This window comes from Sinocyclocheilus grahami, unplaced genomic scaffold, assembly GCF_001515645.1.
Source record: "Sinocyclocheilus grahami isolate Dianchi unplaced genomic scaffold, SAMN03320097.WGS_v1.1 scaffold103.1, whole genome shotgun sequence".
NCBI lineage: Eukaryota > Metazoa > Chordata > Actinopteri > Cypriniformes > Cyprinidae > Sinocyclocheilus > Sinocyclocheilus grahami.
The window spans coordinates 1,665,070-1,688,433 of NW_015505282.1; the positions used below are offsets into that span (position 1 = coordinate 1,665,070).

The 23,364-nt window shown below is 36.9% G+C and overlaps 2 protein-coding genes and 1 long non-coding RNA gene across 6 annotated transcripts in view; 2 read left to right on the top strand and 1 right to left on the bottom strand.

Annotated features, from left to right (window-relative positions):
- LOC107588455 (EGF-containing fibulin-like extracellular matrix protein 1) overlaps positions 1–17,138 on the top strand; it is a 20,136-nt gene extending 2,998 nt beyond the window's left edge. For all 3 annotated transcript variants that reach the window (XM_016276558.1, XM_016276557.1, XM_016276559.1), the window contains exons 3-9: positions 2,865–2,910; positions 3,203–3,478; positions 9,936–10,055; positions 11,303–11,422; positions 12,370–12,493; positions 12,600–12,792; positions 14,811–17,138. In XM_016276558.1, coding sequence (XP_016132044.1) covers positions 2,865–2,910; positions 3,203–3,478; positions 9,936–10,055; positions 11,303–11,422; positions 12,370–12,493; positions 12,600–12,792; positions 14,811–14,972 — 1,041 coding nt within the window. In that variant the 3' untranslated portion in view covers positions 14,973–17,138. The remainder of the gene's footprint in view (positions 1–2,864; positions 2,911–3,202; positions 3,479–9,935; positions 10,056–11,302; positions 11,423–12,369; positions 12,494–12,599; positions 12,793–14,810) is intronic.
- LOC107588456 (uncharacterized) lies at positions 14,302–18,429 on the bottom strand. 2 transcript variants are annotated; one of them, XR_001609581.1, is made up of 4 exons: positions 18,347–18,429; positions 14,620–14,684; positions 14,488–14,538; positions 14,302–14,379 (listed from the first exon to the last, which is right to left on the bottom strand). It is a non-coding gene; the product is annotated as an uncharacterized lncRNA (long non-coding RNA). The 2 variants fall into 2 exon arrangements; XR_001609582.1 differs by having other exon boundaries at positions 18,268–18,429.
- A 238-nt stretch (positions 18,430–18,667) lies between these two features.
- Positions 18,668–23,364, top strand: part of LOC107588462 (serum response factor-like) — a gene marked incomplete at its 3' end in the record, with an annotated part of 9,961 nt that continues 5,264 nt past the window's right edge. The window contains exon 1 of the mRNA XM_016276565.1: positions 18,668–19,636. Within this exon, the coding sequence (XP_016132051.1) occupies positions 19,187–19,636 (450 nt within the window). The remainder of the gene's footprint in view (positions 19,637–23,364) is intronic.

A 23,364-nucleotide genomic window follows, 5' to 3' on the forward strand; every position in this document is an offset into this window, starting at 1 on the left:
GATAGATAGATAGATAGATAGATAGATAGATAGATAGATAGATAGATAGATAGATACCCAGCTAGGAATGTTATTGTTCTAAGAATGTTCCGAGAAGAATGTTGCTATGCTCTGGTAATATTTTCAGCAACAAGTTTTATTTTAGTTCCCAGAATATTCTCCTAAAAGATAGGATAACATTCTCTAAAAACATTCTAAAAATGTTTATTGATAACATTGTTAGAACATTATCGTCTAACATTCCAATAAAGATTTAAGCGGGAAACTTTACATTCGACATTGAATGTGGACTCAAATGTTGCTCAGATGTCAAATTTAGTTTGAAAGTAAAAACCCAACCTTTGTTTGATGAAGCTCCAACTTCATTAAATAACTCCAAAAATAGCATTACTAGCTTCACTTATTATAAACCAGATTGACTTTATTTCTGTCAGACATTTACAAAAGGTCTTATTGAGATTAACAGAGGTTTAGATGTTGATGTCTGTTTGAAAGTAATAGTTTGGTTTTATGGTGACATAATAGTTTTGTCACCGTTGTGGTGATAAGTGTTTAGTGCTTTAGTTGGGCAATTTGACTCTTGACTTTTTGATGTTTTTTTTCTCTAGCTATGTTTGTTATGGCAAAAACAGCAAGAAAACATGTGATTAGATGATGCTGGTTACTTGCTGATGATTAAGATATCATCACATAGCAGTCTGATTATCTGATTTCACCTAGTCTAATCTATGGTATTAGCTGCACATTATTTATTACGGCAACTCAATGGTTTTACAGACCGAGATCCAGCAGAATTTTAATCAGATAATTTCAAGCATTTACTTAAAAAAAAACAAAAAAACTTTTTTATATCACACAAACATCAAGAATCAGTGTATGAATCTCAACAATGGTGACATGCTTCATGCTGCAATGTATTCTGGGTGCATCATGCAAAACTCATGCAGGGCTCCCAGAATGCATGAAGCATTTCACCATTGTTGAGATTCATACACTGATTCTTGATGTCTGTGTGTGTCTAAGCTTTCAGTAGTTCAAAGTGATGTGTGAACAATGTGTTTTAAAAATTACAGATAGAAATACAGATTATCTCATGAGAACATTGCTGGATTTTATGCTGTTGAAACATTACTACAGTCTCTAATATGAAATTAATCGCATTGATTAGACTCTAGATGAGACCAGTAATCAGATCACTGCATGATGATAATATCTTTATTATCCACAAGTAGCTAACTTCCTCTGATCACATTTTCTCTTGCTGTTTTTGCCATGAAAACATAGTTACAAAAGCTAGAGAAAAAATGTGAAGAGTCAAATTAACTAACTAAAGCAAACACTTCTCACCATAATGGTGACATCAACTCAAACTATTACTTTCAAACAGACATCAACATCTAAACCTCTGTTAATCTCAATAAGAACATCTGTAAATGTATGGCAGAAATAAAGTCAATCTGTTTTATAAGTGAAGCTGGTACTGCTGTTTTTGGAGTTATTTATGCTGGAGCTTGACATCAAACAAAGGTTGGGTTTTCACTTTCAACCAAAATTTTACTTCTGAGCGATGCAAGTGCACATCTAGTGTGATGGGAAGCTTTATTAGAATGTTAGACGGTAATGTTCTAACAATGTTATCAATAAGATGATAATATCTTTATTATCCACAAGTAGCTAACTTCCTCTGATCACATTTTCTCTTGCTGTTTTTGCCATGAAAACATAGTTACAAAAGCTAGAGAAAAAATGTGAAGAGTCAAATTAACTAACTAAAGCAAACACTTCTCACCATAATGGGAAATTAATCGCATTGATTAGACTCTAGATGAGACCAGTAATCAGATCACTGCATAATGATAATATCTTTATTATCCACAAGTAGCTAACTTCCTCTGATCACATTTTCTCTTGCTGTTTTTGCCACGAAAACATAGTTACAAAAGCTAGAGAAAAACATCAAAATGTGAAGAGTCAAATTAACTAACTAAAGCAAACACTTCTCACCATAATGGTGACATCAACTCATGCTGGATTTTATGCTGTTGAAACATTACTACAGTCTCTAATATGAAATTAATCGCATTGATTAGACTCTAGATGAGACCAGTAATCAGATCACTGCATAATGATAATATCTTTATTATCCACAAGTAGCTAACTTCCTCTGATCACATTTTCTCTTGCTGTTTTTGCCATGAAAACATAGTTACAAAAGCTAGAGAAAAAATGTGAAGAGTCAAATTAACTAACTAAAGCAAACACTTCTCACCATAATGGTGACATCAACTCAAACTATTACTTTCAAACAGACATCAACATCTAAACCTCTGTTAATCTCAATAAGAACATCTGTAAATGTATGGCAGAAATAAAGTCAATCTGTTTTATAAGTGAAGCTGGTACTGCTGTTTTTGGAGTTATTTATGCTGGAGCTTGACATCAAACAAAGGTTGGGTTTTCACTTTCAACCAAAATTTTACTTCTGAGCGATGCAAGTGCACATCTAGTGTGATGGGAAGCTTTATTAGAATGTTAGACGGTAATGTTCTAACAATGTTATCAATAAACATTTTTAGAATGTTTTTAGAGAATGTTATCCTAACTTTTAGCAGAACATTCTGGGAACTAAAATAAAACGTCTACAATTTCTAGATTGATAAGGGTGCTGACAGATAGATAGACAGATAGATATTGGACAGATAGATATTGGACCGACCGACAGAGCGACAGATAGATAGATAGATAGATAGATAAATTTTACATCTTGCTTATAGTGCTAATAACTGTAAAAAGATTTGTCTGTGTTCCATTGTTTTTTTGACCAAGTATTTATTTTTTCTTTGCCTTTGACTCTTCTTTTGCAGTGCACTGAAGGTTATGAATTTGACTATGAAAAACAAAGCTGTAAAGGTAACAGCTTGTCTCCTCTCAAATTTATGTCTTGATAGCTTAAGCCTTAAGCTGTTAGTGCTACACCAGTATATCAGTCAAGTTGCTTTACTGGCCAATGTTTGGACCTTCTGAGATCACCACAGTATTATCACATTTATACAGTATACACCTACACCTGCACTGATATATCAGAATACCAGCATCAGCCATTAGAAACCCACCATGAATTTGCATACTGTATAATTAGGACCTGTGCTAGATATTCATGTAAAGAGAAAGATAACTACTTTTGTGTCTATTTTCCTCACAGATATAGATGAGTGCAAGACACTGCAGGAAGCCTGCAAAGGGGGCATGAAATGCGTCAACCATTTTGGTGGCTACCTCTGCCTTCCCCACAACGCTCGGATAATCATCAGTAACGGCGAGGATGAGCCCACTACCCCCCCACCAGTGGAAAGAGTAGAAGTTCAGCCCGGCTTATCCCCCATCTCCAGGGAAGATTACTCAAGAGCCATTCATAGCTCAACACATACACTCCAGTGTAGCGTGGGTTTCATGCCGGACTCTCAGAACTACTGCAGAGGTGAGCAATGGCTGTCCCATTCTCTGCTTGGTTATTTGCAGTATTTGTTGCACTTATGGAGTTGAAAGATCTCATGACCCACAGTCCTGTGAATGGTGTGTATATGATAGTACATGTGTAGACTATGGAAGCTTGTTCCCGCCATGGAATAAAAAAAGGTACTTGCAATTTTTAATCTCACAATTCTGAGTTCTCGCAAATCGCAATTCAGACTGCAAGATATAAAGTCAGATTCAGAACTGCGAGATTTCTTGAGCAATTTTTATATCTATGTAGCCTACACAATAATAATCTTTTACATTGTAATTCTATAATTTTTTATATTTAGCATTAGGGCTGCACGATTAATCGAATGCGATTGGCACGCACATTTTGTTAGTAAAGCCGGTTCTGTAATCAGCAGAAAATCATCATCACGTGCTATAAACTCGCAATCGTGAGATATAAACTCCGAATCGTGAGATATAAATTCGGAATCACGAGATATAAACTCGGAATCACGAGATATAAACTCGGAATCACGAGATATAAACTCGGAATCACGAGATATAAACTCGGAATCACGAGATATAAACTCGGAATCACGAGATATAAACTCGGAATCACGAGATATAAACTCGGAATCACGAGATATAAACTCGGAATCACGAGATATAAACTCGGAATCACGAGATATAAACTCGGAATCACGAGATATAAACTCGGAATCATGAGATATAAGCACAGAATCACGAGATATAAATTCGGAATCGTGAGATATAAACTCCGAATAGCGAGATATAAACTCCGAATAGCGAGATATAAACTCGGAATCACGAGATATAAACTCGGAATCATGAGATATAAACTCCGAATCGTGAGATATAAATTTGGAATCGCGAGATATGAACTCGGAATCGCGAGATATGAACTCGGAATCACGAGATATGAACTCGGAATCGTGAGATATAAACTTGGAATTGCGAGACATAAAGCCAGAATCGCAAGACATTTACTAACAACTGCGAGAAATTTACTCAGAATCGTGAGACATGAAAGAAAGTTAAAGAAAGTTTGTGAGAAACTCAGAATTTCGAGAATTGCAAGACGTGAACACTGAATTGTGATAAATAAAATCAGAATTGTTATAAGTATATGTTATAAGTTATAAGTATAAGAGGTCAGTTCAGATTGTAAAATGTCATGTGGTGCGACCCCCAAAATTTAAGAATGAATAATTCTTTATGTGTAAAAATAGTTTTTACTATCTATTTATAAAAGCACATGTGAAAATAATTACTAAGACATGTACTCTCACATGTACTCAGGGTAAAAGGAAAATATATTATTACATTTTGATGGTTAAACTGAATGACATTTAAATGGAAACATGAAACTGGTATTAAAGCTGCAGCAGCTATGTTTTGCTCCTTAATGTTATGATTCACCAGCAAGACCAAAACCAAACCAATGCTAACCAGTAAAAGCCAACTTGACCTAGTATTAAAAGAGACACGGATCTTTCCTGAGCCTTTTAGCAGCAGTGGAATCCGTTATCAAGTATTACAGCAAACGGAATCAGTGCAAATGATTGCTCGTAGTATCTAAAAATGATTTAAGATTAGGAAACAAATGTATTATTCTTGTTGAATGACATGTTAGTTGGCATGTCTTCGCAATTCTTGTCTTTCAGTCTCATCGTGAATGGTTTATGCAATCTAAATTGTTTGCTTCTAGCACAGGGATCCTGCGTGCTGTAACATGACTGAGCCCTCTATCACGTTGGGAAAGAATTAGCACCATTAGCACACACACAAATTGTTTTATTCACCAGATAGAAGACAGACCCAGAGGAAGCAGATTTCTGGCACTGCATCCTCTGAACAGACACAACGACTTCCCAAAGAATGACATAATAACTTCCCAAGGGGTTCCCTTCCCATTCTGCACAGAGAGATCATCTTCCATCCAGTATCTTAAATATGGCCTCTCAGTATTAACTGTGTATGTAGATAAAATTAATATTTTTCCAACAACATTTATATCGCTAATATTTTAGGTGTTGGAAGCCTAAAGGCTGTAGGCTAAAAAGCTAATTTACATTTTTGCTACTAAGGAACTGTAGGCCACAAAATGTTGAGTGTATCATCTACAAACAAACTAAACTACACATTCCACTCATTCTTGTGAATAGTGTGTGCGAATCAGCATTCATAATTATTCTCCCATGGCCTAATGGGATAGAAGAGTGTCCATCAGATGTGCCATCAAAATCTTGGCGGAAGTAATAAACCATCTAGGTTATTTTGAAAATACTGTTTCATGAATACTAAGGATTTTGACATACTACTATTTTGGCATTCTGTACATCTATAGTCTATAAGTATGCGGTTTTGTACCAATTAACCAAACAGCAATCAAATTTACGTGACAATCAAAATTTGATCCAGGGCTGTACAGTGCGACATATATACATACGTGCAACGAAAAAACTGGTCTGTGCAATGAATAAATTTACCACTGTAGCCCGAGTGTGATACAGTTTTGCATGTTCATAACACAGCCCCTTAATAGTGTGAAGTGATTTCGTTGTGCTTGTTTGTGTGTGTGAGGTTGATTATTCTTGGTAGTTAGGGGTGTGCGATATGACGATTTTTGATCGTGGACGATTAAAATGTCTCCACGATCTGCTTTTGAAGAAATATCGTTGTATCGTGCTACAGCGCACATTCTATCAGCTGCAGACAGTTCTGGTGCCTCCCATAATGTACAACGCCACATGCATTCACATCAGTGTTAGCTCAGTGGTAGAGTTACTCTTACGGGACACTTATGCGCAATCACAAAACTACATTATTTGCATCTGCTTTAAAGCAATACCGGTTAAACATTTAATTCACGTGCTGCTCTGCATGCGCTTTTTCTGAGCGCGTACTCATGAAGCTGAGAGCCTGTCAAAAAGTGCCTGATTATTGGACTAAGTTGTCTTTCGCGTCTGATTGATTTTGCGTCTAATACTGTTAAAACACACAAGGTTTATATTAGCGATATAAATGTTGTTGTAAAAATATTAATTTTGTCTACATACACAGTTAATACTGAGAGGCCATATTTAAGATACTTGACGGAAGATGATCTCTCTGTGCAGAATGGGAAGGGAACCCCTTGGGAAGTTATTATGTCATTCTTTGGGAAGTCGTTGTGTCTGTTCAGAGGATGCAGTGCCAGAAATCTGCTTCCTCTGGGTCTGTCTTCTATCTGGTGAATAAAACAATTTGTGTGTGTGTGTGCTAATGGTGCTAATTCTTTCCCAACGTGATAGAGGGCTCAGTCATGTTACAGCACGCAGGATCCCTGTGCTAGAAGCAAACAATTTAGATTGCATAAACCATTCACGATGAGGCCGAAAGACAAGAATTGCGAAGACATGCCAACTAACATGTCATTCAACAAGAATAATACATTTGTTTCCCAATCTGAAATCATTTTATTAGATACTACGAGCAATCATTTGCACTGATTCCGTTTGCTGTAATACTTGATAACGGATTCCACTGCTGCTAAAAGGCTCAGGAAAGATCCGTGTCTCTTTTAATACTAGGTCAAGTTGGCTTTTACTGGTTAGCATTGGTTTGGTTTTGGTCTTGCTGGTGAATCATAACATTAAGGAGCAAAACATAGCTGCTGCAGCTTTAATACCAGTTTCATGTTTCCATTTAAATGTCATTCAGTTTAACCATCAAAATGTAATAATATATTTTCCTTTTACCCTGAGTACATGTGAGAGTACATGTCTTAGTAATTATTTTCACATGTGCTTTTATAAATAGATAGTAAAAACTATTTTTACACATAAAGAATTATTCATTCTTAAATTTTGGGGGTCGCATCACATGACATTTTATAATCTGAACTGACCTCATATAATTTCCTATTTTATGTTTTTTTTCCCTGCATGTGTATGTCGGTTGCACCACATAACTCTTTATTCAGTGGCCAAAGTTTTCTACGGTGGCCGAGAAGTGCAAAGCAAATCACAATTCTGAAAACAAAATAACAAATTACAAACGCGAATGCAAGGCTGCAAAACATCAGCTCCAGTGGTGCAGATGGATAAGTGCTAGTCGTTGGCTTTTTGACACGATAGACTCGGGTTCGATCCCACCTTTTGCCAAACTTTTTTTTCTCCCTTTTCAAATCTCGTATCACATCGTAAAGGCATTTATTTTCAACAAAAATTAAGGAAATAATCAAAAAGTTGAAAATAAAGTATCGGGTAGGGTTAGGGTAGGTGTAGGGAGGGCTTTATTGTACCAATAAGGTGGCATCCATTTAATAATTAATATTATAATTTACACTCAGTTCGGCAAAAGGCGGGATCGAACCCGGGTCGATCGCGTCAAAAAGCCAAGGTCAAGTGCTTATCCAACTGCACCACTGAAGTTGATATTTTATGGCTACTTTTAACTAAATGTAAATAGACACCCCGTATTTTTTATTCCATAGTAAGGACAATTAATACAATACATTTAAACTGAGCTGCTTTAATACCATCTCCGAACTTTCTACCACGACTCTGCTGTTCTTCAGCTGGTTCTTCCTGTATATTGACAGATTGACAGATGTCTCGTCCAGTCAGCGGTGAGTAATCCCAAACCAATGGCGCTGTCTCAAACTATACCTACCTCTTCCAGTTTGTCTGATTTGTCGTTGTGTTTTCTGACTTGTTATAATGTTTTTTGAATTGTTGTTGTGCTTTCTGAATTGTTATTTTGTTTTTTAGACTTGCATTTGTGTTTGTAATTTGTTATTTTGTTTTCAGAATCGTGATTTGCTTTGCACTTTACGGCCACCATAGTTTTCCAAACTGAAGCAGTTTTTTTTTCTCATGAGAAATAAATAAAATAAAAAATATATTAATTTTATTCATTATTCATTTAAGATTTTTTTGTTTTTGTCTTGGAAAAAGAAACTTGCCACTAACTATATTTAATGCATATAACACTAATATTATGAATTTTTGGCAAGTTGCACCACATGACATTTAACCACCTGAACACTGTCAAAAAGGTCAAATGATATTTTAAAATACTTATTGACCTTGTCCTCTCTTTGATGGCTTGTGTACACTGGATGCACCACATTACTTTTTAAAAAATGTTAATAAGCATTAAAGCAGTTTTGTTAAAAAATTTAAATAAATCAATCAATTAATAAATAAAAAATATTGTATTAATATATAATTTAAGAATTTCATATATATAATTATTATTTTCAACATCATCATCATCATTATTATTAAATACATTGTAAAATATAATGCCATTAACCTCACAATTACATTTTTCAATTTAATCAAAAGTACTCAATGCATCAACCTGGTATCCATAAACTTTGTCTCCAGGCAAACAAGTGTGTAGTGCAAACCATTGTATTTTAATTTAAGCCATTGTTGTGTGCAATATTCTTCAGACATTCAGTAAATGGACTGTTGGTCGGTTCGCGCACATGCTCTTGGAGACTAACTTTGGGTCAAATGGCCCTTCAGCGACTATGCTTTTAGTTATCATACAGCTACCAGAGTTTATGTGGCTTTGTTTGAGGAAGTATGGGTCAGGACATGTATCTCTCAGCCCATTAAAATGAGTCAACAATTAGCTCGGGCCTCTTCCCGCAAAAGAGAGTCAGCCTTCCTGCAATGTTTACATATTTTCGGCCAGTCACTTTCAGAAGTGCCTTGGCAGTGTTTCGTCTGGAATCTAACACCAGTTTGCTGGAATCAAATCACCGTCATGTGGGTGATCACAGACTCCAGGTGTGTCTCTCTCAAAGAGGTGGGCAAGAAAAAAAACCATCTGAACTATTGCGTGCGAGGCCTAGCCTCATTTTTTCCGACCAGATTGGCTATCAGCAGCGCTGAACTCCCTGAAAGGGCCCAAACGCTGGTCAGCAAAGCTTTGGAAACACTTGGCAAGAGGCCTCCCGGGGGTCTTCGGATCTGTGCATTGACATTATTCTCCCATTAATACCTCAAATAAGTCACTTAGGAGCCTAGGAAGAATCTGCCTTGTTTGGATGAGGAGGTTTTGCACTCACATGTGTTGCACATCCAATAGTCTGTATATGAATCACAGAAAACTGGCTTATTCTTATGCCTTTGTATACAGTTACTTGACCAAACCTGGCAGATAAGCGCAGACCACCCACCATGGCCCTCACAGCGTGAAAGGACACTTTCTGCGCTCCAGAACGAAGCTGGAAACCTCGCCAGACATACCAAAGAATGATTAGGAGTGCAGAAACGATGTGTTTTGGATATCCTACCTGTTGTTTTAAATAAGTGCCATTATTAGTGTTATATTTAAGGGACTGAATAAAATAGGCAATTGGCAATGTCCAGTTATTTTGTTTATTACTCCTGCACTCTCATTTTTTATTTCATCATCTATCATTAATGTTCAGTTGTGTTTTTTTGCAGATGTGAATGAATGTCTAACTGCAAGCCCCTGCCAACATCAGTGCTACAATCTTATTGGTTCTTTCATCTGCCAATGTGAAGTCGGATATGAACTGGCTTCAGACTCAGTCTCCTGCCAAGGTTGTTTTATTTTATTTTTTTACACTATGTTAATGTATTTTAAAAAGTATAACCTTTGAAGTTTTTGAAAGCACATAATATAATTGGAGTATTCCTGGATATTTTAAACCTAGTATCAAATTTCATCAACAATAATTTTGATGTGTATGTAAACAAATAAAGTATTGACAGCTAACATCTACAAAACGTTAATCATAATCAAACAGTATTTCAAGGCGATAATGGTACAATGTTTGTTTGTTTTTTTGCCATGTGTGTGGATATTATGCTGATTATAAAAATATCTTAATGGGCCTTGGACAAATGAGCATTGTTATATAATTCATAAATAAAAACAAGATATATAGGTATTATGATATAAAGTAAACTCTATGAAGGTTTGTTTTGATTACTTTTAGTAACATGCATATTGCATGCTTTCCAATGGCAGGCTATGTTATCTTAGGAGGCTAATCTGTTAGCATGCTATCTTTAGGCAAACTGAAACCAAGAGAAACATTACACTTGATGTAGGTTTAATTATATAATGTGTATATTTGGTTATATAAAAGACATTCAAAAGACATTAAGTGAGGTACTTTGATAGGCTATTTAAACTGACTTTGGCTATTTAAATGGTCTTTTACAAGCTACTTAGCTCTAAAAGTATTTGCACACTTAAGCCACTCTTAAAAACTTCTCAATGTCTTTGCATTTGATGATTAAAAATATTAAATTAAGTGGGATTTGTTTAAAAGGAAGATACCAGGAACACTTTTTCAATAAAAAAACAACAACCTTAATACCAAGAGTTTACACCAAGAATGATAACTAGTCCAAACCAAAGGGCGATAACTTTCTGATAACAATTTTGTCATCTGCCACTTTAAATGCTCATGCCCTTTAAAGTCAGTTGGATTCTGATTGGCTGTCAATGTTTATTGCTCATCAGCTGGAAATAAATTATTCTGAAAGTGACTTAACAAGATTGTTCCTCATTGTTGTCATCATTGTGGCTTGGACTTTGCTGTTAGGATTAGAATATTATGGAAAATGTGTAGTTATTGATATACTGTTTTAGATGAAGTCTTAAAGCATGTGGACAATTTCTGGTTGTCCTATGTTAGTACAGTGTAGATTAGAATAGAATATGCAATTTTTATCTGTGGTAATCAAGATTAGGTCCACAAACATTGAATTGACAGTAACCCCAGTAATGAGCAATACTATGTCATTCTGTGAGTTTCATTCTCATTCGTGTTTTCCAGATATCAATGAGTGTGAGTTCTCAAACTACATCTGCCAGTTCCAGTGTGTGAATCAGCCCGGCGGATACCAGTGTGTGTGTCCTGATGGATACCAGCTCCAAGGGACGCGGATGTGCCAAGGTACATTCCAGTTTCTGCCAGGCTCCTGAAGTGGCTTCAGAAGATACTCATTGACCTTTTTCATTGTATGGTGTAACAGACTGATTCCTGTACATATGACATTAAACTCTTGAAACTTGAATCTTTTCCAACCTGTTAAAGGGATAGTTCACCCAAAAATTAAAATTCTGTCATTAATTACTCCTCATGTTGTTCCAAACCCGTAAGACCTTCGTTCATCTTCAGAACACAAGTTAAGATATTTTTTATTAAATCTGAGAGCTCTCTGACTCTGTTGTAGACAGCTAGGTAACTACCTTGATCAAGGTCCAGAAACGTAGCAAGGAGATCATTAAAATAATCCATTTGACATCAGGGGTTCAACTGTAATTTTACGAAGGTACGAGAATACTTTTTGAGCGCAAAGAAAACAAAAATAACGACTTTATTCAACAATTCGTCTCCTCCGCATCACCCTATAGTGCCATTTTGGAGAGTATCACATACGTAAACAATGTATGTACGCGGATACGTTGTTTACGTTCAGATCAAAGCGTAAACCGCGTATCCGCGTACGGTGCTGCTGACACAGAACAGCATACGTTGTTTACATATGTGATACTCTCCAAAATGGCACTATAGGGTGATGCGGAGGAGACGAATTGTTGAATAAAGTCGTTATTTTTGTTTTCTTTGCACACAAAAAGTATTCTCGTAGCTTCGTAAAATTACAGTTGAACCACTGATGTCACATGGACTATTTTACTGATGTCCTTGCTACGTTTCTGAACCTTGATCGTGTTAGGGTCCTTGTTGTCTATGGGAGGGTCAGAGAGCTCTCAGATTTCATCAAAAATATCTTAATTTGTGTTCCGAAGATGAACGAAGGTCTTGAGGGTTTGGAACGACATGAGGGTGAGTAATTAATGACAGAATAAAAATGTTGGAGTTAACTATCCCTTTAATAGATATAAACGAGTGTGAAACAGCACACAACTGCAGAGAAGATGAAATGTGTTGGAATTACTATGGAGGGTTCCGTTGCTATCCCAGAAACCCCTGCCGTGAGCCATACGTCAAAACAGGCGAAGGGTGCGTCTAATCTCCTGATAAAATCATACCATGTTGCGGAAAAAATAAAGTTTTGTTATTTGATCCACAAATCGGTTTCACAAACTGTTTACCTCTCTATCAATAGACGCTGTAGGTGCCAGTCACCAAGTGTTTGCCGAGGACTGCCGCCTGTCATTGTCTACAAGTACATGAGCATCTTTTCCGAACGCTCAGTGCCTGCGGATATCTTCCAGATTCAAGCTACCAGTGTCTACCCCAACATGGTAAACACCTTCACCATCAAATCCGGCAACGAGGGAGGAGAATTCTACCTGAGGGTAAGATCTGTGATTACAGCCTTGCAGTTAGTTAGCTATTTTTACCAACGTTGGGTGTAATGCATTACTTGGTAATTATTAACTACTGTAATTTAATTACTTTCCCTTGAAAAGTAAAGTAAGGGATTACTCTTAGCTTTTCTGTAATTCTGTTACTTCTAATGCAATAGCATTAAACACTATATAAACTATATAAAAATTCTGTAAAAACAATTGTGGATTAAAAATCAGTTTAACATCTAATGTAAAAATGTATGTTTTAATGTAACATTCTCCCTTTAAATACTTTGGTCAGTTCAAGAATAATTTATGCAATTTTAAATTATTTATTTGAAAGAATTAAAATTGCAGTTTCATGTCTATCCCTGTATTGTTTAACTGGTCAAGGTTTTAGATACAGTATTTAGAAAGTAATTAATAAGATAGCTAGTAATGAATTGCCTTTTTTTTAAGAGTAACTTACTGTACTCAGTTGTTGCTAACCATAAACCCAACACTTTCAGTTCTCTGTTATTTCAATACTGTAACAGTTTGGATGTATAACTTAATAAACACAGTAGACTGCTTAAATTTTAGACATATTACTTTCAAGCATTAATAATTCAATAGCACATTATAATTTAATAGATAATAACCAAAGACATTTCTCTTCTAAAATCTGTGCCAACCCTGTCATAAAGTGTTTTGTGGTTAAATATTACAGGGTTGAAAATCAACGCAAAATAAGTATAATAACAGCTTTAGCTTATTTAGACTGTTCATGTGCTTTTTGCCTAGAAAATATTAGTATTTTGTAAAGGACTATTATTTTCCTTTAATAAACCAACTATTGATCTTGACAAAATAATGAAATATAATGAAAACACAATTTTTTTAATGAGAGATACTTGCTTTTAAACTCTATTTAAACCCATGGAATTCCTCTACCAAAAACATGTTATGTTGTCCACCCTACATTTAAAGTGTTTTGGGGTTGAATGTTACAGGATTGAAGATGCAAAAATGTCTAATAAACACCTCAGGTAGTAAATATCATTGCAAAACACTAGATTACAGTCATTCTTATACTTTTGCCATTCTTATACTTTTGGAGTTGAACTATTGAGAGTGATGATATAACTACAATGTAAACATAATGAAAAATTGACAAAGACTGTAAGATACAGTCTACTTACCTTTGTATGAACCTGTCACATTTCTCTTCCAAAACAGTTTAAGCTTCAAGCCTGTTACATTTCAAATGTATGAGGTTGAATGTTACTGGATTGTAAATTAGTGCACAAAATCAGATTATTATTTACAATCAGTATTCTTGTGCTTTTTGACAAGACTTTGAACAATTGAGCTTGGCAATATAACTGTAAACATAATTAAAAACTGATAGAGACTTTAAGAGTTACTCACCTGTGTTTGAACCCATGATATTTATTTTGCAAAACATGTTTAGTGCAAACCCTGTTACATTTAAAATATCTAGGGTTAAAGATCAGTGCAAAAATGTCTTGTAACCTCCTTAGCTGGCACAGCACAACACCAGATTATTTACAGTTAACATTCTTCTGCTTTCTGCCAAGAAAAATATTTTTTCTGTAAAAGAGTGATCACTATTACTTTCCCATAACAGAGTTGAACAATTGAGCATGACAATACAACTGTAAATAATAAAAGCTAATAGAGAATGTAAGAGATACTTACTTGTGTCGGAACCCATGACATTCCTTTTCCAAAATCGGTTTAGCTTCAACCCTGTTACATAAAAAATATTTTGAGGTTGTTAATGTTAAAGATCAGTGGGGGAAAAAAGTTGATTTATTCATCACTACTCACCAGATTATTTACAGTAATCATTGCTCACAGTGATATTTTTCCCATAACAGAGTTGAAATATGTATCTGTAAACATAATGAAATACACATAAAGACATCAACCCTGTTACATCCAAAAATGCATCACTGTGATTTATAACACTGTCTCGTGGTGAAGCCTCTCCAGTGATTAGCTTTTTCTTTGTCTTTCAGCGCTCCAGTAATGTAAGCGCCATGCTGGTGATGACCAAACCTTTGACTGGACCTAGAGAACATGTTGTGGACCTGGAAATGGTCACCCAGAGTAATGTCTTGAGCTACCGTTCCAGCTCACTGCTGAGACTCACCATTATTGTGGGTCCATACCCTTTCTAAATCATCTAGATCGACCGAATCAGCATCTTGGTTTTATGTGTGTACTGCAGCTTACAATGTTTAAAATGTTCAACACAGCATGGCTACCTGGTTGTGGTCTAGATCAGTGTTTCTTAACTGATTGGTTGAGACCCAAAAATGTGTCAGAAACCAGTTTTAAATCAACCAATAGATATTAATGGTTGATTTTAAAGTTTTTTGCGAGTTCACGTTTTTATGATGGATCTTTTGTATAGTACATTTTGATACTGTGTTGGGTTGCCATTTAATGTCCATTGTAAAATGTAGGTCTTGAAACAAAACTGGCTGAGAACCACTGGTCTAAATAGTTGCATATTCACTGGGTTTCAAACAGGAATTTTTATTAATCATAAAATGTAGGTTGTCTGGTTTACTGAAGTTTTCAAGTAACTTGTACTTTGGAAAATGAAAGACAAGGTCAGAGAGGGTGACATGAAGACCAAGAAATATCTGAAAAACAACACAGCTGGATACCAGAAGGAAACAGTCGCTCAAGTTTCATTCTGAATAGCACTTACAGGTTATTCTTTGTTTTGGTAGCAGGAGGTTTGCAAGATTCTGCTGCATGTCAGCCTTTTAAATGGATAGTTCATCCAAAAAGTGGGTCTATCATTATTTACCTATATTATGTTGTTGTAAACTCATATGACTTTCTTTCTGTAAAACACAGGTGGTGAAGTTTAACAAAATGTCATGTTGCTCGTTTCCATACAATAAACATAAATGGAGGAAAAAACTCTGGAGCGCCAAAAATTACAAGACACCATAAAAATAGTCCATACGACTCTACAGCTATATTGTGAATCTTCCCAACAGACCAAAACGTTATTCACGGAAAATACTCCCTTCTATCACAACGCTCGAATCTTTCACATGTCTTCAAATTGGTGTCACAATTGGTTACGACTAATTCAATGTCCACCAACCATAAATTTTGGTCTGTTAGGGACCAATTACGAAGAACGCAGTTTTACAGGAAGTGGAATAGAAAAAATGCAAGGTCTTGAGATGTGTTTTTAAAAAGTTGAATGTCTTTTCACTTGTGCACTTTTTTTTTCACAGTGCACAAGATGTTGCAAAATACACAAGCGCAATGGTCAAAGATGTCTGTTTCGCACATGTTTACATAGAAAACCAATGGAAAATCAGCGCACTGGAATTCAAAAACACATTCTGTATGAACATGGTGTGGCTTCAAAAAATTACTTTTATCTTTTTTTTTTATATTTTCGTCCTCATTCCCTCTCACTGTATGGAAAGGTGCAGCATGAACATTCTGCTAAACTTCTCCTTTTTAGTTCCTCAGAAGAAAGTAACCATATGAGTTTGGAACGACATGAAGATGAGTAAATGATGACAGAGTTTACATTTTTGAACAAACTAACATTTTTCTCTGTCAGTAAATCAAAGCTTTACATTTCTCATAGATGGATTGTGTAGAAACAGAATGTAATTATCAAAAAGTGCTTATAGATTCTTTACTAGATTTTACTTCTTAGCAGGGGAAAAGTGTTTTATAGGTGGAACATGTGGATAAAGCAAACAGAACTGCATAGAGTTAGGTGGAACAGTTTGTGTCGTAATCTAATGGCATCCTTAGCTAATGGAAATCTCTGAATGCTTCCTCCGCCTTGCAAATTCTGCAGAAATGACCTCCTATCCTATGAGAATAAGGCAATAATGTTTTGGAAACAGAAGTGATGTTTTCAGGAAATTGCTGGCAAGGGCTTTGGGGCGCATAAGCAATGGAACTCTTGCCTAATATGTCTGTACGGTTGCCAGAGCGGCGTTTGATCTTCTGCAGTGTTTCGTGTCGATGGTCTGTGACAAACACTGTTACTTAAACCGTTGCGTCACACCCGGCGCCCCCAGAGATGTGTTCGTGGGTGAGGCCGGAATGGTCCGCGCACCACCACGTTGTATGAAATTATTTTGGCAAGCAATCTCTACGTCGGCTGCTTCGAGATCTGACTTAGTATTTTAATGCAATGCTTGCAAATCAGTCTGTATGTTGTCATTATCTGTTTTCTTGTGATCAAACACTTTGATTGATCACAGTGAATTTGTGAATGCTCCCTGTTTTTTCTCTTATTGAGATTGAGATCTTAACTCTTACTGAGATTTGTGCTCATATCTAAATTGATGTGGACCGGTTGTTTCTGCTCAGTGAGGACAACAGGTCTTTGTATTCGTTTAACAAACTAAAATTAATTGGATTTGCACCTTTCGTTCAGAAACTTTCTGTATTTTCAGTCTGCTCTCAAGTTGCACTTTTTTACTCATTTACAGCCTTTGTGCCATTTATTCTGCTGTAAAGTTTTTTGGAAATAAAAATAAATGCAGTAACAGTTGTGTCATTTTGTAGCACCAGAAAGGAAGCATGTTCGAAAAATGCTCATGTGCAAAAATCGAATCTTTTGCTAGTATTGCATAACATGCATGGGGCAGTTTGGTATATTCCTGGAACAGTTTATGGGGACCACCAAGATTCATCTGCAGTTATTACCTCCCGCGGTTGCAGATGGGAATATGTAACTATGTGATGTTGTCATGACAATAGTTTAGCAGTTCCTGTGAGAATATTTGCACACTGACAGCCTAGTCGTTTACAGAAAGCGTGCAAGTCATACATGAACTGCATGTGTTTGCTTAGATTTCGATGAAAAAATTGAGTATAAACTAAATGTGGGTGCAAAAAATCTGGAGAATTAGAAGAAAAAATCTGGAAAAAACAACAAAATTTAGAATGTAAAGACCTTTTCTTTTTGACAGATTTATTGTTGCATAGTGCATAATGTGCATATAGTATTAGATTGACATCTTTCTGATGGTTTTATGTGATTAATCATGAGATTAATTTGTGGCCTTCTCATGGGACGAAGAGGATTAAGTAAGTAAGTAAATCATGAGAATGAGAAACTGCCTTGATATTTGAGCAGCCAAATACATACTGCTTTACTACTATTAGCGTAAAATGTTTGTATTCTCTGGGCCCAATGCAAAACCTTCAAAATATTGATTGCAAAAGACATTTATGTAAAGTGTTTGTTGCAATCGGCTGTCTATCATAAAATCAATAGCACTGATGCAATGTCAAAGCAAAAAGCTGATTGTACAGTGTGAATGTATTTTAGTATTTGCAAGCAGATGAGATGCGTTGAGACGCCAAAAGATTGAGTTTAGCTGAACTTAGTTTACTTAATGTAAGAGCCTCATCTGCTGGTTACCCAGAGCATCGCATAATGTCCACAGCTCTCACAGAGCTGGAACTCACCTCAGTTTGTACTCAACTTAGCAGTCAGTCCAACAACACGCGTTTGGTTTTAGGAGTTCGTTAAGTGAATGTGGTTTACCTTTTCAAACATGCCTAGCCAGAAATGGTGTATTTATGTCGTTAATATTACTGTGAGGGTCCAGGATTATTTGCTACTGGATCGCTGTGCAATGTGCATTACGTAAAACATATCTGTCGGCCAAACTAGATTCGAGCCAATCACAGAGTCGGAGAGGTTTGCGTAACCAATCACAGAGTCGGAGAGGTTTGCGTAACCAATCGCAGAGTCGAAGAGGTTTGCGTAACCAATCGCAGCGCAGCGCTGTGACTCGCCATACATGGACAGCCATCGCCATATAAGGAAACATCGCCTCGCTTTATTTGGAGGAAAGTAGATCCTTAGGCGAACGGCCTCGTGAGTTAAATTCCCTAAATAAGCGCGCTATCAGCTATTATATCGTTTCAAAAAAACATCAAACGTTATATACGAGCAAAATGTAGTCATTTATGTGTTGAAAGTGAATTATTTTACGCGATATTGTTGTTACTGCAGGTACTAGTTCTGTTGGCGGAGGCACATCGAGGTACGGTCGCGGTTCGTTGTTTCCAAAGCGCGGCGCAAGTTCTGTTGAGGCTTGATTGACGGACTGTAGGCGGAAACTCTACGCGGTAAACTTTGTACGATGGTCGTAAAGGGCTAGTTTTGGGGGTTTGTTTTTGGTAATCACGAGCAGCCTAAATCGTGACTTTCACACAGACACGTATATCCGTCCTCGAGCTCCAGATCCCGCGCGTTTAGTCTGCTGAGTTGAGCTAATGTTTCCTAGCCTAGCATATGTGAGGTAAGCTCGGTGTCGAGGGAAGCGATCTGCGGGGTTTGATCTGGGAGCTGCTCGGATCTCTGCACCTACCGCGGGCGATGTTAGGGGGACACGGGACGGCCAGAGGGGCCGGGCGCTCCGGTAACGGCGCGGGGTTGACCCCTCTACAGGTGGGCAGCACGTCTGGGGCTTTGGGGGCGGTAAACTCTGCCATAAACCTGCCCGATGGGGGCAGATACGACGACGGGCCGTCGGTGGAGGCTGTGCTGAGCGGCTCCGACGGAGACTCGGACTCCGGGGACGATGAGGAGAGTCCCGCGGTGGACAGGAGAGGGGTGAAGCGGGAGAGGAGTGAGATGGAGGTCGGTGTATCCTCGGGATCTCACGCGGGACTGTCGGCGGGATACGGAGGGGTTTCCGCCGGGGTGGCCGGTGCTAAACCGGGCAAGAAAACGCGAGGACGGGTGAAAATTAAGATGGAGTTTATTGACAACAAGCTGAGGAGATACACGACCTTCAGCAAGAGAAAGACTGGCATTATGAAGAAGGTAACGTTGCGTTCTGCCAGCACATGTGTGCTTGTGCCTCCTGCTGCTTGTCAAGAATTAGCTAACAGTAGTATTATACAAGCAACATCACTACTACTCCAATACTAGTGCTGAACCACCATGCTAATACTAGCACTGCAATTACTACTAGAGCTGTATCAATATACTGATACAGGTATTCTACTAACATTACAGTACTGATTCTAGATGCTAGTATCACTAGGTTGAAATCACCATAAATATTCTAATACTGTAGTACTAGTACCACTGTTGCTAGTATTATAAAACGGCTAGTGCTATCAAGTTACTACTACTAGTGCAGTAGCAATATACTGTATTGTACACTAATAGTTTTAAATGATTATGCTGATTCTAATATTGTAGAAATACTAGTACAACCAGTTTTAGATGATTACACTAATTCTAGTACTGTAGAAATACTGGTGTCACTATTGTTATTGTACTGATTCTAATGCTATAGTAATACTATTATTACTACTGTAGAAATACTAGTACAACTAGTTAAGTGATTATACCGATTGTAATGCTGTAGAAATACTAATATCATTAGTATAATTATTGTACTGATTGTAATACTGTAGCAATACAGGTGGTATCATTAGTTTCTATTCTGATTCTAATACTGTAGAAATACTAATGTCACTAATTTTATATTGCTACTATGATTGTAATTAGGGTTGTGACGGTGAAGAAATTTTCCCACCGGTTAATCGACGCGTGACAACACCGGTAATACCGGTATCACCGCGGGGGCGTTCCCTCTTTTCCTTGCTTTCCTTTGCTTTTAAATAACTTGTAAAAGTGGCGTGCGCATTTTACTTGCACTTTCAAATAGCGGCAATTCGGAGTAAAGCAATTGTTGGTTTTTAGTTTGTTTGAATTTTCCCTCTTTCATCGCTTTCCTTCTCTTTTAGATAGCTTGAAAGCGCCGTGCGCATTTTACTTTCACTTTCGAATTAGTTCGGTGTCAATTGCTTAAATGCAACAACAAAATACAACGTCAAACTCAAACTCTCGCCTCACTCTTCTTGTCTGTCTCGCCTCACTCTTCTTGTCTGTCTCTCGCCTCACTCTTCTTGTCTGTCTCTCGCCTCACTCTTCTTGTCTGTCTCTCGCGATGTGAAACCAATTAAGTAAGAATGTTTAAAAAAAACCTTCCAAAATCACCTTAGAAAAACAGCAAAAGTCAACAGGCTTTTCAAAATCCAAAATATTGCTAAACAGGCACTTTTGCATCTCGTTTCGAAACTAAATCATCCACGATCGTCTTCTCTCTCGCCTCACTCTTCTTGTCTCTCTCTCGCCTCACTCTTCTTGTCTGTCTCTCGCCTCACTCTTCTTGTCTGTCTCTCGCCTCACTCTTCTTGTCTGTCTCTCGCCTCACTCTTCTTGTCTGTCTCGCCTCACTCTTCTTGTCTTTCTCGCCTCACTGTCTCGCCTCACTCTTCTTGTCTGTCTTGCCTCACTCTTCTTGTCTGTCTTGCCTCACTCTTCTTGTCTGTCTCGCCTCACTCTTCTTGTCTGTCTCTCGCCTCCAGTGATGCGGCTTAACACCGGTATCACCGTCAACACCGTCTATTGCGGCAAGCCTAATTGTAATACTGTAGCAATACTGGTATCACTAATTTTATATTGATTCTGATTTCAATACTGTAGAAATACTGGTTTCTCTAGTTTCATATTGCTACTATGATTCTAATACTATAGAAATATTAGTATCACTAGTAATATTATTGTACTGATTTTAATAATGTAGCAATACTGGTATCACTTGTTTTAGGCTATATCTATTCTGATTTTAATTAGTGGTCGACCGACATGTTTTTTTTTACTGCCGATATCTTGGAAAGCGGGGTGGCTGATATAAATGATTTATTTCAATTCATATTTAAGAAATTTGAAATCATTTGAAAATGGATTTTTAAAAAAACGTGTAAAATAAACATACTTATACTCTAGAAGACAAAGTGTTTTTCACAAATAAATATTTAATAAAAATATAATTAAAAAGGAAGTAAACACTGTAATCAACAGGGCACTCAGTATTCTGGGAAGTTTGTGTGCATTGGGAATCATATTTTTTCAAATAAAGCCAGGGTAACACTCATTTTACATACAGCGCACAGTGAAAATGACATGAATATGACAGTGGGCAAATGCATACATCGCAGCATAATTTTAAATCAGTCACAAGTTTAAAGTTTGTCGATCGTGCGTCTCCAGTGAAGCTGAACTCTCCTTCTGTCCGTATTCAATTAGGGCTGCAACTAACGATTATTTTAATAATCGATTAATCTGTCGATTATTTTTTCGGTTAATCGAAAGGCAAGACTTGGCTAGCCTGGCCAACATGGGCTATCTTTCATTGTTAGCCTTCCACCACAATAATGGGTTAACTTTTCTCCAAAGTATGTGAGGACTTCGTTCCTCACTTGGCTGTGGACATCCTCAGCTTCGCTTCAGATGAATTTACAGGTTTAAATATACTAGGTTTACATATGACTCAGTAAAGCCCTGACATTCGGTTCTATTTATTTAATGAATCATAATGCGATCGTATTATTCAACGCGCTATTATTATGTTTGAGATATCAACCACTGGTCGATGACCATAATGTTTGTATAAACTGTAGGTAACAACTGGTAAAATGTACACCTAGGTCATAAAAACCGTAATGATACCTACAATTAAATATTTTCTTCTCAGCCATGTCATCAATTGCTCTTGATCGAAATCTCCTCCCATCCGTTGTCTGATTGGCATTTCGCAAAGATTCCTGGGTAGTTAAAGTGTGCGGAGCCTGCATCTATGCGGGCTTCGCGGAAGACCGCTTCAAGGGTACAAAGGGGGTGCTGCTGAGCACACTTCAGAGCGTTAAAATGCTGAATGGGACGGGCTACGGACTCGTAGACTCGGCGAGCACGCGCAATTTAAGTCCACGAGACCGAAAGTCCACATGAAGTGCGCCATTTGGGACAGGGCCTATATGAAATTCGTTGCCAACTCTTTTAGTAATCAATTTTTATCGATTTAATCGATTTGTTGTTGCAGCCCTATATTCAATTCACACGGACCATAGGACCGACCGTCACAGAACACGCGATCATGCAGGTCACATGCACACTTCACAAGATTCGACTAAGTCTGCAAGGTTTGTGAAATTAAATGTTCGTTAGTCATTCAAAGATTTGTTTAAATTATATAAGTACATATTTGCGGAATGCTGACGGCAAACGAGAAAGTATTATAATGTTTGCCTTAGGGCTGGACGATATGGCCAAAATTTATATCACAATATATTTCTTAATTTCGGTCGATACGATATAATTCCAACTCTATGAAACCTACTCCTATAAAACGATATAATATTTTTTAAATATATATTAAATGTTCACCTTTTATTGTTATTTAGCCTTCATACAAACAAGAAATGTGAAATCACTGTCAAATAAATCTCAGACTCTCCTTATTAATATTAATATTTTTTACTTCAAACTATAGGCTAACATACCAGTCAAAAGATTTTTTATATTTTTTAAAGAATTCTCTTCTGCTCACCAAGCCTGCATTTATTTGATCCAAAATACAGCAAAAACAGTAACATTTTGAAATATTTTTACTATTTAAAATAGCTGTTTTCTATTTGAAAATATAATTTATTCCTGCGATTTCAAAGCAGCGCTTTAGCATCATTACTCCAGTCACA